Genomic DNA, 17843 nt, shown 5'->3' with positions numbered 1-17843 from the left:
CAATTTTAACGTTAAAATTCAAGTTCCTAAACTGAAGGCCTAAAAATTTGCAAATTTTACAATTAGTGTTATGTAAATTGTATTGGTATCTTAAAAGAGTGTAAATAGTTCTTAAATTAGTTTGTAAATTTTCTGCAGTTTAGCTTATTTACATACCTAGATGTCAAAAAAGCTTACCCAATTTTTTCAAATTTTAATCACTTATTTTCTAAGAGAAAAGCACCCCTGTTTACCAGTCACTGAAATAGATTAGAAAAAAATTGCCAAGACCCAAGAATAAAAATTGGATGTACAGCGAATTTTTAAATTTTTAATTGAGATTATCTTTAACTTTGTGATATAAAAAATTTCCATACACATTTCTTTTTAATAATACTGTAGGAAAAAATCAACAAGATCGAGCGCCGAAATTATAATTAGAGCAAATTTTCTGTAATTCTATGGGGACGACTGATATATCCCGAAAAATAAAATTCCCGATTCGGTAAAATTCTCTGTTCCAAAAAAATACAATTCCAAAACTAATAAAATTCCTGAACAGTTTATAATATTAACGAATTTTAAAATTCCCAAATAATAAGACTCCCCAAATAAAATTGTTTCTTAATCAATATTAATTATTCATTAAAACTACGATAATAAAATATTGTTATCAAATAAATTTTTGTTTAATATTTAAAGTGTTAAAAATTATTGTTTGAATTTAAAATTAAAATTATACAAAAAATTTTGCCGACAAATTAATATATAAAAACACGTGTTTTTTAATTAACATTTCGATTTTTCAGAAGAACTTTTGCGATTTAAAAAATACTATATACATTTTCAACCAAAATATCTTATCCAGAAATATATTTTGTTTTAATTATTATTTTAAATTTAAACAAAAATGTTTAAATACTTCAAAAATTAAAAAAGTTGTTTCTTTGGTATAAATATTTGAGTATTTCAATTGAAAAAAAATTGTCAAAGAAAAATGCTTTCAGCACTTGTTTATCTTGAAATGTCTTTCTATAATACTTTTTTTTAAATTAGAAATATGATTTTTCAAGAACATTTTTTTTATAATTAAAAAAAGACTACCGAAAACCTGGATCAAGCTTCAGATCTGAAAAAATTCAGCGATACATACATGTCAAACTTTTCTAACGTCAAAAAATTTTTCTACTGCTTTACCGTCATATTTTACGACGAATGAGAAAACAAGAATTTGACTTCGTAGTACGATGAGGGCAGCACCTCGATAGGGTAGAAAATGTGGTGTCCTATATATATAATTCCCCACTCCGACGCCCCGTACCGCATCTACGTTTATAATATCTTTGGTAGCAATTTTCTTACGATCCGGAGGGGAAATGTCGGTTAACCTATTGCAACAGATGGCGCCACAAAAAGTAGGTCTGACTTTTTCATTGAATTGCATTCAGAAAAAGCAAAAATAATTAAAAACTTGATGCTTTTTGCAAATAAACAAAAAATATATTAAAACAAATAAGAGTAACTATTACTAATTATATAAAAATAGAAAAAATCATAAAAAGATGTAGTTTAATATGAATAAAATTTAATTTTAAAATACATTTTGAAAGCAGTTCGAACTTCATATTTCCATGATTTATTTTACTGATATTATTGATTTGATTATTTTTTCTAGTTAAAAAAATTATTTATTGTTAAAATTATTAACGGATCTAATGAAAAAATTAACAATATTTAATTCCTCAATGAGAAAATTATTTAAAACATATACATGATTAGAAGAAGTAATAAAACAGATATCACTTATATCCAATATAAATATAATAATAATAAAAATATGTAAGACTACAACTTCAGTTGCCAAGTGAAGAATCTTTGTACCTTTAAAATCTTAACAATTTCGAGTTTTGAAGGAAATATTTTTAAAAAGTAATGGTAATTTTAATTGAAATGTTTGGAGAGAATTATTTGGTAAAAAGTTAATGACAAGTCTGATAAATGAGAAAATGGATTTAATGTTATTTAATATAATGTATATATTTATTTAAATTGAACCGAACATCATATATACAAATAGTCTTATACGAATGACATTTAATAACAAAAATAATTTAAGAGTTTATAATAAGCACTGTGATAAACAATTATTTTGGCAAAATATTAGGATTTGAGATTTTTGAAATTATAATTTCCTTCAATGGCCAGAACGACTTCAGATATTCCTTAAAATAATAAATATAAATTATTATTAGATAAAATATAAAAATTTAAATTTTTCTAAAGAAATTAGATAAACAGATTGAAAATTTTTGCCCTTTGGCATGGACATTTTTTGTTTGCACTGGAAATGTTTTAAGTTTTTGGACGAATGACTGCTAGTCACCGACATATTATAAAAGTTAACAATAACCACTCTGATTAACAATTCCTGTGACAAAATAATTAAACTTAAGGTTTTATCAAATTTTAATTTTCTGTGATGGCTGAGTCGGTGGGTTATTGTCAAAAGATTTTGTATTGAGTGAATCTTAGCATGCAGTGTTATGATTCATTTTCAATCTATTAAGAATGAAAACCCGACTTTTTCCAAGTGAAACTGCCAACATTTAGAATTTGTTTATGTAAATTGTTTTTAAAGATGTAAGTTGTTATATTCTACTAGATGTTATCAAAGATACATTTTTTCGGAATATCCGGAGCCATTGTAGCAACTAAAGAAAATAAAAATTTTGATAAAACCTTATTTTTGAATATTTTGTCACACAAATTATTTATAACAATGGTTATTGTTAACTTCTTAAATATTTTCGTGATTAGCAGTCATTCGTTCAACAGTTTAAAACATTTTCAGTGCAGAAAAAAATTTCTATGCGAAAGGACCAAAATTTTGAACTTCTTTATCTAATTTGTTTACAACATATAAATTGTTATATTTTATTAAATATTATTAAATATTTATTATTTTAAGGATTACCTGAAGTCGTTCTAGTCATTGAAGAACAAAAGAAATTTATTTTCCACCAAGACTAATTTTCTAAACAAAAAATCAATTTTTGATCATAATTAAATTTTCGACAAAAAAGATGAATTTTCTACTAAGAAAGACGAATATTCAATAAAATACAAAAATTTTCAACTAAAAAAGATCACTTTTCAATAAATCATAGAATAGTTAAATTTGAAGTTAAAAAAATTGATTTTTAACCCAAAGCAAAAAGAATTTTCTACAAAATATTTAAATTTTCAGAAAACAGACGCCGGACAGACAAACAGACCCCGACGTAAAAACTTGTTCTTCTGACTCAAGAGGCCTCAAAACGTCGACATTTGATAAAATTCGAAAAAGTTATTTTTCATAAAAAAAACTAATACCTTCTCATTTCGGATGAGAATGTAAAAATTAGCAACAAGATTTGTAAAAAATCTTTCAAAGAATAAAATGATTGTCCCGCAAGTTAGAACAGAAAAATTACTATTTCAAAAAATGAAAGTTGTTCTAAATATTGAGCTATACCCATGACCGGGACAAATCGGGAAAAGAAATTAAATTTGAAAATTGAACTGCAGTTCGAGTATTAAAAATTTAACATTAATTGATTTTACAAGATGATTCTAGATCTGTTCAAAATAATATAATTTGCATATTTTAACGTTAAAATTTGAACTAATTTAATTCGAAAGCCTTAGTGGTGACACAAGTGTAAACGTTCGAATTAATGGCTTCTTAAATGGAAGCCTTTATTAAATTTCAAAATCTTTTTAAAGTATTTTTTCAGTATAAAATATTCCATTTTTAATCTATTTAGTTTGGAAATTAAAAAAAAAACGATTTTCAGTAGTAAACAATTTGGAAAAAAATTGTCACAATTTCAGAGTGACAAATTTAAAGAGATTTGAAATAATTTAAAAGAGAATTGATACTTTTGATGATTTTTAAATGTTTTGAAATATTGACTTTTTATTTTGAAAAATTACATAATTTTAAGAAGAGGTATAAAAATATGACACCGCTGAAAAAATCCCAAAAGGGATGAACGAAAAATTCCAAAAAATGAAATCTCCGGCACCTGGATAATAATTTTATAAAAATTGTATTAAAAAATACATTAAAAAACACGTGCGCTTTGAAAGAAAAAAATGTTCTGCCTAAATTTTCTTCGTACCTACATAAGAACATTTTTGAAACAAACTTTGCAGGATTTAATTCAACAACGATTTATATCAAAATTTATTCTTATTATTTTTTTATGAAAACAAAAATTCGATTTTTCAGAACTTCCAAATATTTTTTTCAAATACTATGCACATTTTTAAACAAAATTTTTCATACGGAAATATATATTCGATTATTGTATTTTCAATAAATAAATATTATTTGAGAAACAATCTTTTTAATTATTATATTCATGAATTTTCTAGTTCGGATATTTTATAATTCAGCCATTTTCTTTAGGGATTTTTCAAATTGGGTAATATCTTATTGTCCGGAATTTTATTTATTTTATTTTTCGAGAATTCTTTAATTCAACTTTTATAAATTCGGGAATTTTATTCTTTGGTTATCTTTCAATTTATGAATTTTACAGTGTCGGGAATTTTATTTTTCGGGATTTTTCAGTCGCTTTTTCCGAAAAATAAAATTCCCACAACACTGTAAAAATCCCGAAATTATAACATTGTCGAAATATAAAAGTTCCGAATTGGAAAATTCTCGACAATTTACAATCTTATTATTGTTAGAATTGTTAGAATTTGAAATAACAATAATTGAACAAATGTATTTTTGAATAAAAAACGATGTTTCAAAATGTACATTGTATTTTTGCATAATACAGAAAACTCTCGCAAAAATAAAATTATTATTTAAAAAAATTAAAATAAAAATCACGTTAAATTAGTCAGAATTGAATCTTGTAAAGTTTGATTCAATTGAAGCTCACGTGTTTTTAAATTTATGTTTGTATCACATTTTTATACAATTATTGTTATTTTAAATTAAAACAATAATTTATCAAAATTAAACATTAAACAAAATTTCTATGATAAAAATATTTCATCATTGTATTTGTAATAAATAAATAATATTGGCCACAAAACTGTTTTCTCAATTTCTGCAATTCGGGAATTTTCTAGTTTGTATATTTTATCATTAGACAGCATTCGGCCTGGAGTTTTATTATTCGGGAATTTTCAAATTCGATAATATTGTAAACTGTTCAGAATTTCATTATTCTATAATTTTTTAATTCGGGATTTTCAGGTTTCAGAATTTTATAATTTCGGGAAGTTTACAGTGTCGAAAATGTTTCAAACATTTTAAAAAATTGATAAGATTGTAAAAAAGTCTGGAAGATTTTGAGGCATTTTTTTGCAAAATTTTACATAAAATTTTCGACAAAATGGGAATCATTATAAATATATTTAAAAGTTCTGAAAAACTTAAAAAATAATTTGTATTATATATATTTCGAGTAAGCTGTAGTAATTATAATAATTTAAAGTTTATTTTAAAATATATTTTATGGAACATGATATTTTTTATGAATATGACAGTGAAATTTTGTTCGTATAATTTTTGTTTGCCAATGTGAAGCGTAATCTGGCTTGGAACTGCCGTCTTAACATCTAAAAACCGAAAGAACAATTTTCATATCCCTTGGAATTATAATTATATTTTTATTAAATCTAAAAAAATCCATAGAAATTGCAGACCATAAAAATAAAAAATAAATAATATTAAAGAACTATCTATAGACAATATATAGAATGAAAATTATAAGTAATAATTTTAGAAATATTGGGAAATATATGAAACCATAATATAAATTATTCATCGACTTTTGTTTGTGGTATTTATTAAAATAACCATGTTCTGCAAAGTTATAACTTATAAATGTAAAAATGTTTTAATTGGCAATTTACTAAATTTACTTTCAATCCAAATGGTTCTTGTCCGAGCTAAGTAACCATTAGTGCACCTCGAGGGGCCTACTGAGAGTTGCTTACAGCGCTCCAAGTCATGATCTAAGAATACACGGTCTAGCCATCAGCTCCCCCAATTTCGACCCCATTCGCACTCCACCACTTTTAGCCATCTTGGTTACGATAGCAACCGTTTGCGTCTCGGTCGTCACTCAAAAGATTTCATTTCACTTCTTTTCAAATATACTTCATTCTCGCGCGCTCACTTATCCAATATGGTTAAAAGTGGAGAAGTTGCTCCTTATTGGTTAACTTTTTTTTAGTTGCGTGCGGCTAGACCGTGTATTCTTAGATCATGCTCCAAGTGGCTGTTATCGATGTGTGCTATAGCCGTGAGCGGCGGGTAGAGGGGAACTGACAATTTTCGCCGGACGCGCCGTCTATATTTATCGCGGGTAACTAAGCCCGCACCGCATCTACTAGGCATGCCATTCTAACTTTGGTGAGCGATGTAGAATCCACGAGTGGGGAGAGCCGCCATCTTACGATGTGTCATTTGATTATGCGCACAAGCGTTCTTGCCGACAAACTGTGCATGAAAATATAAACATGTGGGCGCTGCCATGTTTGTCGCGAGACATCAAAAGGTGGCGGACCTCCCCCCTCATTGCAACACCCCCTCAATGGCATGCCTAGTCCCTTGTTTCCTATATCCATGATCATGACCAGTGATGCTAAGGTACGTGATGGCAATGTTGGCACCCTGTCCTACTGCGCTTGCGCTAGGACCGCTCGCTGGTTAGCAGCGCTTGGCGCGCAATTCAAAATTACTTTAAAAAGTAATTCTTGTAATTCAAATAAATAATGATTAAAAAATGCACAATAATGCATATAAATTGTATAAATGTTGATTTCAGACAACAAAAATTATAAAACATATATTCTATAAGTAATAGTTTATTTTCATTCAATTCCAAAGAACAAGTTAAATTTTACAAAACATTTAATTTAGAAAGATACTTTAGGGAAAAGTGATTGAAAATCATTATTTATAAGGTTCTTAATATTTTGTATCTATTTTTCTGGGAATTCATATAATTATATGAACTGTAAATACACAAATTGTCACGACTGCATTGCAGTTATGATTCAAATGCACAATTATTATTTTGATAATTTTTTAAGACAAATTTAGATAATGTTCTATAGGGAATTGAGTACGGGGAGCAAGCTCGTACTTTGGAGTTTAATAAAAATAAACTTTTATTCATAAAATATATGTGATATACATTCTTTTCTTGTCTGAAATCAAAGGTCACATAATTTTTATACATTCTTGTGCATCTTTTCATAATTATTTATTTAAATCACAAGAATTGTTTTTTGAAGTAATTTTGACTCGCGCGCCAAGTGCGGCTAACCAACGCGCAGCACTAACGCAAGCGCAGTAGCACAGGGTGCCAACATTGGCATCACTGACTCTCACCTTGACATGTGATGTGATAACTGAAACGTCTTTTCTGAGAGTGGATAAAACAAATTGCTGCATGTTTTTTTGCAGTTTTTCGAAGGAAGGAGCCTAATTTATAAAGATATATTTTTTTGAGTTCCAAAATGGGTAAAGCCGAAGTTAATCAGGAAGTGAGTATGCACAATTCCTGTGGATTTATTATATTTATCTGCATTTTTTATTAGGAGGTTGTTCGATTTTAAGGTTATGTTTTACTCCATGATATTTGATTATTAGGTTATTTAATTTGCAGTTGTATAATAAGCATCAGTTCAAAGTTGTTGGTGAAGTAATTAAATTCCTCGAAAATCAATTTCTAGAAGAGGGAGCAAAAGTATTTCGACGTTCTTATAATTGTTTTTAATCCTAGGAGCACGTTTTTATCGCTTGAAAAAAACATTTTTGTAAAAATATAAGCCAAAATTAGGTAATATCAGCGAAAGATGAATTTCGAAATTATTTAATGTTTTTTTAAGCTTTTAATTCAAAGGGTTCTTGTCTTTCGCGTTTGCAGCAACTAACAATTTAACACGATAAGCATTTTTTTAGTTTGAAAATAATTAAAAGTACTGGGAACATAGATAAATAGAACATGGCATTTTGTTTATTTTTTGGATAAGGAACATGAATGATTTAATTTAAATGCTATTTGTATTAGTTTAAATTATTATATTTTTTTCGAATAAGTTGCTATTATTAACTTTATACGTACAATTTATTTAAAGTATATTTTAACGATTGATTAATCTTCGTATAATTGAACAAAATTGTAATAGTTTAAATAATCTTTAATAACTATTAACTACTTATATTTACGTTTCATTATGAACATGATTTTGGTATGTGGGCGTCCGCATGAAAAGTGCCTTTAGTTTAGGAGATATTCGCGTTTATCTAAGTCGAAGTCAAAATTATAATTTTGGGATTAAGTGCGGATTAATATTAGGCACTGAAGTGAATTAATTGGGATTATACTCATATCCAGATCAGTATTGGGTAGTAACTTGATATAAGTAACTAATTTACTAAAAAGTTACATCATTTGTATCGTTTAGGGTAATTTAGTTACTTTTTTAAGTAACTTGTAACGTAAGTTAGTCACGATTTTTGCAGTTTAACTTAATTTTAGTTACTTTACAGTTACTTTCTGTACTCTCTATTCCAATTTCTAAAAATATATTTCTGTTCACTTGATGAAATATCTGTCTAGTTTTTCATTTACTAAACCAATCTCTGTTTTAAAATAATATTTTGACGAATTACTAATATTTTTATTGTAATAATATAATAATAAATAATTTTATTAATCTTGTATTAATTATTTATATTTTTAAATTAAGGAAGAGAAAAAGTAGCTTTTTAGGTAATTGCAATTTACTTTATCTAGTAACTGTAACTAGTTACAGTTGCAAGTAACGTAACTAGTTACTTTTTTTCGTTAAGTAACGTAACATTAACTTGTTTCTAAAATAAAAGTAACTTATCCAACACTCATCCAGATAGTAACTGGACGTAAGTATATTTCATGTTTGAAAAAAAATATTACATGTGTGCTTATGGCACTCGCCAAGGTTATGTGCATTTTTCTCGAAAAACAATTTTCCGAAGTTCCAACTTTAAAAATGCCCCGGTGACTCATTTTTCAACTTAGAGGAATATTTTTTGGCCTGAAATGACGGGAATTTATCCGGCTAAATGCCCTTATACGTAACTCCATACCGGTCATAAGTGCCCTTTTCATACGGACACCCAAATATAATATTATTGATAAGTCTCATCCGAATTGGTGTAAACCATTGATGGTTTAAATTAAATATAAAGATTCGTTTATTTTTATAAATTACCAGAGCATAAGATAAATTTGAAATGGTATGTCAGTCTGAATACGAACTAAAATTTATGTTGATTTTCCAGATTATCCTGATGAGACCAATCGTTCGAAAGGCTCGAGTTCGCATCATCCGAAGTTTGATCAGGGAAATAAATATACTCAAAGTAAAACGTGGAGATGAGAAGAAATTAATAAAGTTTAAAAGAAGAGCCAATAGATTTCGGGAAGAAGTTGAAGCTGCAAAGAAGATTAAAGATGATGAAGTATCCGACTTCGGACTTGTCAACACTAGAAGTTTGTATTCAATTTTGGATGATGTAACTTCTGATGCCCACACTCGCGTAATCGCCAAGTTTGCCGATTTTCCGGAGCTGAAGCAAAGAATAGCTGAATTTAAACAAAAGTTCCCTGATTATGAACAATTTCTAGGACCAGGTAAAAAGAAATTAGCACGTTTGGAGTATGAAAAAAGAGCAGAATTCATAGAAGAAAAGAGACAGAAACAAACGAAGGAGAAGGAGCAGAAGAAGAAACTGAAAGAAGTTATGGCAAATTCTTCTGAAAATATCACTGATGACGAGATAGAAAATGAAAGTTTAATAAAAAACGAAGAAGAGAATAAAGATGATGTTGACGAAGAAGAAAAAGCCGAAGATGAGCAAGAGGAAGAAGAAGACGAAGATGAGCAAGAAGAAGAAGAAGAAGAGAGTGAAGATGATGGAGAAGATGAAAATTCGGAAGAAATGGAGGAAGACAGTGAAAGCGAGTTGCCTCTTAAGCCTAATTTAAAGTCAAAAAAGATTCGAGAGTTAAAACCCCAATCTGATTCAGAAGATACGTCTGAATCAGAAACTGAAGAAAAAGTAACAAAGCAAGTACCAAGGCCCTCAAAAAAAGAAAAATCAGTGTCAAAGCGCAAAGCTGAAAAAATAAAATCTTGTGAACCTGAATCAGAAGCTGAAGAAGAGGAGCCCGTTAGAAAAAAGTTAAGCAAGAAAGTGTCAGAGTCTTTAAAAGATTCAAAAATCATGATTAACAAATTAGCACCAATAATTTCTGGTCCTCCGAGGAAAAGAAAATTAAATACAAAAGAAATCAAGACAGTTACTAAGGAAGCAACAGTAAAAAGGTTTTCCGAGTTCCTGCAGGAGGAAGCACAGGAACTTGAGGAGGAATTTGAACAGAAAATTCCGGAGAAGATAAAACGGAAATCAAAAACTCAGAAAGAGGAAGTGAAGAAGGAAGTCGACAGCTTTTTCATGACAGCAGATGGAAGTCACGAATATTTAAGAGTCGTCGTTCCGAAAAAGATTGAAAATTCAAATTTACCTACTCACAATCTAGATCACGCAAATCCACAAGAAGGAAGAGATTTTCTAAGAAAAGGAAGTGATAAAAACAATACCAGCTTCACGAACATGAATAAATTCGAAGAGCGACCAAATAAATTCCGAGGTGATAATACGTGGAATAAAGACAATTCGAGTTCCAAATTTAAATCGAGAATGGAGAAAAGGGGATACGAAAAAAATAATCCGCGGGATAGAAATAATGCTTCTTCCAAGTTTGGCCCTAGGGCGGAAAAGGGAAGAGGCATCGAAGCCAGAAGCGCCGACAAATTCGGCAACAAATTTGAAAAGAAGAGTGTGACATCGGATGAACATTTGCATCCTTCCTGGGCTGCGAAAAAGAAACAACAAAATGCTTTGAAGTTGGGATTCCAAGGCAAGAAAATTGTATTTCGTGATTGAATACAAAAACTAAGTGAGAAATAATGTGTATGTGTTTACATGTTAGATTTTGTAAATAAATTGAATTGGTACTGAATTTCTTTACGACTTAACGTCAAGTAAAATTTTTTTAACCTTTGACACATTTCTGCCGAGTGACGTATTCGACGCACGAGGGTGCATCACACCCCAGAAGCAAAAATTGTTATAACAAATAAATTATTGATTATTTCAACTTGATAATTTTTTCAGAACTTCTTATGCGCTGATATTTTTAAGTTATATAGGTTATATGGGCAAAAAGTGTCAATGATTTATATTTCTCTGATTTTGAGATAATTATAATTACTTACTTCCAATTTTTACGAATTCACCATTCAGATTATTACCTGTGCTCGGGTTGTGTTACCATTAAGAAAGTAGATTTTTCCATGATTTTGTAAAGTTATTAAATCTGTGAATACAGATTTCACTCGAATGTGAATTTAAATTATTTCTTGATTCTGTCATTTGTGAGTGGATTTTAAATTTGAATGAAGTAAACTAGGATGAGTGAGTGGGTTTTTAGGTTGACATGACCGCGAATAAAAGAGCCTCACTTTCATGCCGATTGCCGTCTGTAGTTTCCTAATAATAGTTGACAAACGGTTTGTTCATTGGGCGGTGGGGAAAAGGCAGGTTGTAATGTCTTAAACTTTATTTTACGATGTGTACAAAACAGAGATGAACGATTTCGCCTTTTTCTCGATTGATACAAGTTAACGCTTTCAATATCACATATGAAATAACCTGTGGAGTTTGTTTTTACTTATTGTAGGTTGAAGGGGCTCAAAATAAAAGCAGGTAAGTCAAAAAATAGAATAAAACGACAGTGGTTTAAAATATGTATGTTTGTAGTTTTAAAACAGTGGGTTTATTAAATTGAATATACACAAGAACGCCTGTATACGAGCGATTGATTTAATAATTCCAAGAACTGCTGGCCCACGCAGTTACACAGCCGTGTGTCAGTGCGTGGCAGCGTCAATAATGGGTCGCCTCCAGCCTACAATAGACTGTTTACGTTTCCACGGAAGGCCAGTGCGAGGCAACCCCCGAAACTGCTCTTATATTAGCGCTCTTGTGCACAGATGTTTACAGTGAATATATAGTTGAATATTCAAACCCTAGAAATATTCAAGTGTTCATAGGTATATTAATATATAGTTGTTTACGTGAACGTATTAAAAATTTTTTTTTAATGGTACAATCTTTTTATGTTCTACTTTTGTATTCTTATGAAAATGTGAATTTATACATAAAATAATTTTGGTCGAATGTAATCTCTTATAATATTAATGTTAAGCTGGTCTCCCAATGGCATAGGTTTCCACTTAGGAGATAAAATTCTCAACAAAGAAAGTGAAAGAAAAGGGAAATAGGGGACTGTGATCCCTGTAAATGAAGAAAAAAATGATACAAGGAAAAATGTAGGTAACTAATTAGTATGCTTTTAAAATTTGATATTAAACTTAGTAAAGCTATCGTCAAAAATATTATTAAAAATAACGTTAAAAACTATATAATTCGCTGACTGGTTTTCTCTATTAAATTTGGTGTATTTTTTTGTCGAATTAATTGCTATTTTAAAACAACTTTTTTTGAAGCGATCTGTACAAAAGGCGGGAATATTTGTATTCCTTTTACTATGAAAGGCACCTTTAATGAATAGTCTGATTTAAAAAATATGAAAGCTATTTTTGCAGAAAATTTCGAATAACCGACTAAATATTTGTTTGAATATTTTTATTTCTTTTTCGAAAGATTCCGTTGTTTTTCGGCATGCATGACGACCTGATAATCTACTGGAAGTCCTTTACGGCGTCGCACACCGTCTATGTATTTTTTAGCACGATTTCCGGTGTCAGATTTTTCGCCAAAGTGCAGGTATTCCTCTTCCGTCGATGGAACCCAGAATGGATCTTGCTCAATAACCTGTAACAAATCATTTAATTAATGTGGATGTAAGCAATTTATAGTTTGTGGGCTCAATTAATAGATAGTGTCGATGACCGCAAAGACAACTACTAAATAGTGCAGGTTTAAAAATCATTTTAAAAAATAGGTGGAAAGTTCGTTTATTATTAAATTAAAAATATTCAACATTATTTATTGTAATATATTATGAAAGTATTTTTCTTCTGTAATCCTAAAACCTTACTATCCTTAAATTGTTGTTAAAAAGTTGATATTTTTAAGAAAAAACCGTTTAAACTTTTCATTCATTAATAAACAATCATCTAGATCAATCAGTTACATAATATTGCTTCAAATTTTTGTGTAAGTTTTGTCTAGCATTATTAACATAATTTGTTGTTCATAATGTCTTTTGCTAAATCGTTTATAGCAATTGATATAAATAATGACCCTCAATAACCAGAATTGACTTAAATTTGTTGTTGTTAATCCTTGAAACACGATTAAACTTTTCACTCTCGTGATATTTTCTCGTAAGAGTAGCCATGATTTATTTATGGCCTTAAAACACTGTATTTTTTATAAACATACTTTCCCCTGAAAGCCAAACTTTCCAAGTTATTAGCGAAAACCTTTTTTATATCCTTTATTTTAATATAAACAATTTATTTATCTTGGATAGTATTTTTGATACTTGTACCTTATTGTTTATAACTATTAATATTACAAAAATGCTAAATTAAGAAAATCGATTTTTTCTTAATTTGTTTATTAATCTATGGCACAAAGTAAAACTTTTGACTCGATTTGAAAATCCACAATTTTTTATTTGTGAAAAAATGTGCTTTCGTAATGATCAGAGTTTTTTTAAATTTAAATATTTAACTCGCTGCTTGTTGTATCAAACCTTATAAATAGTGCCTTCAAATTCTGTTACCTAATTTAAAACATATTATAAAATCTTTATAAACAAAGACAACTTTGGCATGTAGAATAAAAAATGTATTCTCTCTTATCATGGGAGGTTTATGACAACATAAATAAATAATGGCTTGTAGTACGAGAAAATATCACTAGAGTGAAAAGTTTTATTCTGTTCCATAGATTAATAAAAAAGGAAAAATTACATTTTCTTAACTGATCGTGTTTGTTAATAACAATAGTTATAAACAATAAGGGTCAGATATCGAAAATGCTAGCCAAGATAATTGCATTCTTTATGGTAAAATTAAGGATGTAAAAGAAGGTAATCGATAATAACTCGAAAATTATGGCTTTTAGGGGAGGGTATGTTTATAAAAAATACATTGTTTATACGAGAAAATATCATGATAGTGAAAACTTTAATCATGTGTCAAAGATTAATCAAAAAATTTAAGTCTATTCTGGTTATTGAGGGTCATTACATATATCTATTGTTATAAACAATTTAGCAAAAGAAATTATGAACAACAAATGATGTTAATAATGCTAGATAAAGATTTCACAACAATTTGAAGCAATATTAGCACCCTGGTTGATCTGGATGATTCTTTATTAATAAATGAAGAGTCTAAACGGTTTCCTTTTAAAAATAGCAACTTTTTAATAAAAATTTGAGGAGAGAAGTTTTTATTTGATCGGAAGATTTCTTTTTCATTTCAAGAGATCTATCCTCGAAATAGAAAGTGCATAAGTTTTAAATTTTTCTGATCAATAGATTCTGAAGCAACACTGCAAATATAGCAATTTTGTTATAAAAACCCATTTCTTTATAAAGCTGTAGATTGCAAACGGTTCATCATACGAAAAAAGTGCAAGATGCAAAAAAGATTGATTTTTCCTCAGTAATGTTAAAAATAATTTTATAATTTGTTTGTGGATAAATAATGAAGTTGCTTCAACACAAATTGATCTACATTTCGAAAACCTACCTAAGATATTCGTAATCAGGGTCCTTTTTTACCTATTAAAGAAGATTAATCTCGGGGACCTATTAGTGCATACACAAGTATTAGTGGCTAGCCGATTATTAATATATAGAGTCTATTTTTTAAGAAATTCTTACATTCTTGTTATTTTGTTTAATAGTTAAAAATTAAGTAATGCGCTTGCAAAATAGCAACCACATATATTAAAAAATTTTCGAGCAAAGTGTAGGTATTTGGATATAAAAAAAAATAAAATTAAAATATCAAGTTGAAATATGACATTTAAATTTAATTTTTTCAGGGCTCGTAACGTTACTTTAAGTAAATTACGTTAGTTTTTTTACGTAAGAATCTCGAAGTTACGCACAAATTCGGAACCCTGATTTTGGTTAAAAACTCATTATATGATTGATCCTTTTTACCGCAGTAAAAAATTTGAAACGTAATAATTGATATACCGAATTTTAAATTGGGAAAATTAAATAAAGGGCACTAAGGACCTTTTGAGCGGTCCTAAATTTCTGGGAATGCAAACAAATATTCCTAATTTCTTTTATTTAAAATATTATTCTTTCAACTCGATACCTTAATTTACGTGGAAGTAAGTAGTTGCAAAAATAAATTAGGTAAAGTAGGATACGGGTAAATATTACATGGCCTCAATACTTTCTTTTCCCAGGTATTGACCGAACATCGGAAGAGCCGCAGTGCGCGAGTACTCAGTCGAGTATATTGTGCAATATTAAACATTCTAATTGGAAACGGTTCAGGGGGCCCTGACTGTTTCCGTTTCAATTCTCCCGACTTAGTAACAAGGCCAGTGCGAGGCGACCCCCGACTCTGTTACTAAACTAAGATTTAGGTTATATAGGAGAATCAGAATGAAATTGTAAACAAAAACGCAAAATGCAAAAGGCAGATCTATGAGTACCATTATTGCCCATTGTGCAACCCATTTAATCCTAACCCGTTACTTTATATTCAATATTGATGCCAAACCCCTATATTCAATATATTGTTACACAATATTGCAAGTTTCTTGGCGGTGTTGAAGTTGGTCTAATACTTTGTCAGAAAATGAAATTTCCAAAAGTTATAATTTCACAAAAAGAATGTTTCCATCGTTTTGCCCAAACACAAAAGTTACGTGTATTTTTGTTTTGTCCTTAGAAGATAATACTTGTAGATGGGTAACAAACTATTCTGATGATGCAACTTCGCTTTGCATAATAAAAATTTACGTTTTTTGATGATCATTAATTAATTATAATAAAACTGCACGTTTTTTTTTTATTTGTCGGAAGGAACGCGAAGGAGGTTCTTATAAACGGCAACTCTTTAAAACGTAAATGTACGACCACGCGTAGTCGGCTCAAAAGTGTTTTCACACACGCTATTTCAGAATAAAAGAGGAACCGACCTCGGCACTGGCTCCCTGAGTCCCTGGTGCAGACTTGGACAAAATTTCTTCTGGCTAATGTCTTGCGTAAGCCGGTAGCACTCCGAATTAGGCCCCTTCCTTGATATTTCAAGACTCCTTTCGTGTCCCCTCTCAATCCTCGTCCCTGTCGCCATCCCTTTTTATTCATTTTTATTTCTTTCTATTCCTTTTTACCTTTTTATGCCCCCTCCATTCCATTGATGGGGTACCTACTAGCTACTTCTCTCTCTTTCACGTTCCATCTTTCCTCTAGTCTGCCACTCTCTTTTCCCACTCTTGGCCTTCTTCCTGCAGGTTTTTTACCTTCTTTCCCTCCCAGCCTCACCTCTCATCCATCCTCACGTATTGAAATTTATAAGATGCGGACACCTGGCTCTGGGAACCTGGCTGGGAAGGAATAGGCACCGGGAAGCGATGCTGTGATCTCTGATGCGAGGACCAAATTTTTTAAGGGCCGCCCCGCTGAGCAGATGGTAGCCAACAGTTTTTGTTTCAGACAGATTTGTTTTCGTAGTGCTTAGCCCTGGGACGGTATGTTGATGGGATACGAGACAGGCCACAACGAACGAGGCAGAAGTGATGCGTAGCGTTGGTGGTACTGGAGATGCTGGAGATGGTGCACCATCACCACTAACCTGTTATGTACCTGTTATTTTTGTCTGAAACTCTGCCAAGAACGCACTCAGTTACTCGAGACCAGGGCGCATGAATATTTCCCAAATTACAGTTGACCTGAGCTTCATTTGACCGACAACCAAGCTAAATTAAGTTTCTGAACGGCCATTTGTCATAGTTTTTATGTATTCCAATCGTCGAATGATATATTTTTTTTTGAAAGTAAAAGATAGGGTGGGCCGCAGAATGACACATTCACAGACAAATTGCTAACCATATCCTGGCGGATGGAATGTACACGAGGGTATACGCTACAGCGTACTCTTATCGCATACCTATTGTATCCTTTTCGTATTATGCAAAAAATAAAAAAAAAACAACAAGATGAACATTGAAATTATTGCAAATACGGACTCTACATTAAATTTGATGTGAGAAGATCACGGTGTAATTGCAATAGATTGTTTGCAGTGTCAAAAATGGTTTATAATACAATACTTGTCATTAACATAGACTGAAGGCGACATCAAGCGCATGTTCTTTCAGTAGCAGCTTACTACTTAAGCGACTATGGATGCGCTTGAAGTCCCTTCAGCAGAAGTTATGAAAAAAAACTATTGCAATTATTTTGTGATCTTCTAATGGTAATTTTAACGTGGAATCCGAATTGCAATAATTGAAATTTTCATCTTGCTGTTTCTTCTTTTTAGTTTTTTGTTGCATGATACGGAAAGGATACCATAGAGACACGATTAGGGTTCGCTGTATAGCGTACCCATTCGGTTAATTCCGTCCGCCGGGGTAAACATGCGAAGAAGTTGCATTAACAAATGACCAATAATAAGATCCATTTTCAATGTGGCTCTACACTAGGGCGGAGTGGAGGTGCCAAAATGAACCCTGCGTGTGTATACACTATATTTTTCGAGACACTATGAACAGGCGGATT

General features: G+C 30.3%; 3 protein-coding genes across 5 annotated transcripts in view; 1 reads left to right on the top strand and 2 right to left on the bottom strand.

Moving 5' to 3' along the window:
• LOC117177781 (ATP-dependent Clp protease ATP-binding subunit clpX-like, mitochondrial) overlaps positions 1–11555 on the bottom strand; it is a 40231-nt gene extending 28676 nt beyond the window's left edge. The window contains exon 1 of one of the 2 annotated variants that reach the window (XM_033368699.1): positions 11362–11555. The gene's annotated coding sequence lies outside the window, so the exon portion shown is untranslated. The other variant, XM_033368700.1, reaches the window with a different exon arrangement.
• Positions 7398–11069, top strand: LOC117177783 (DNA ligase 1-like). Its single transcript, XM_033368705.1, has 2 exons — positions 7398–7542; positions 9326–11069. The coding sequence occupies exons 1-2, from the start codon at positions 7516–7518 to the stop codon at positions 10991–10993; spliced, it is 1695 nt and encodes a 564-aa protein (XP_033224596.1). The 5' UTR covers positions 7398–7515; the 3' UTR covers positions 10994–11069.
• Positions 11556–11654: 99 nt separating the features above from the next.
• The window catches only part of LOC117179102 (elongation factor-like GTPase 1), a 495923-nt gene continuing 489734 nt past the window's right edge, over positions 11655–17843 (bottom strand). For both annotated transcript variants that reach the window (XM_033370761.1, XM_033370762.1), the window contains one exon: positions 11655–12946. In XM_033370761.1, coding sequence (XP_033226652.1) covers positions 12758–12946 — 189 coding nt within the window. In that variant the 3' untranslated portion in view covers positions 11655–12757. The remainder of the gene's footprint in view (positions 12947–17843) is intronic.

The sequence above is a fragment of the Belonocnema kinseyi genome, chromosome 8 (genome assembly GCF_010883055.1).
Source record: "Belonocnema kinseyi isolate 2016_QV_RU_SX_M_011 chromosome 8, B_treatae_v1, whole genome shotgun sequence".
In the NCBI taxonomy this organism is placed as follows: Eukaryota; Metazoa; Arthropoda; class Insecta; order Hymenoptera; family Cynipidae; genus Belonocnema; species Belonocnema kinseyi.
This window is presented reverse-complemented; position numbering and strand designations above follow the sequence as displayed.

Excerpts from the sequence above, each read along its gene's own strand:
- LOC117177783 (XM_033368705.1), top strand. The coding sequence starts at position 7,516 with ATGGGTAAAGCCGAAGTTAATCAGGAA. Across the intron at positions 7,543-9,325 it reads AAGCCGAAGTTAATCAGGAA|ATTATCCTGATGAGACCAAT; the intron begins GTGAGTATGCAC and ends TTGATTTTCCAG.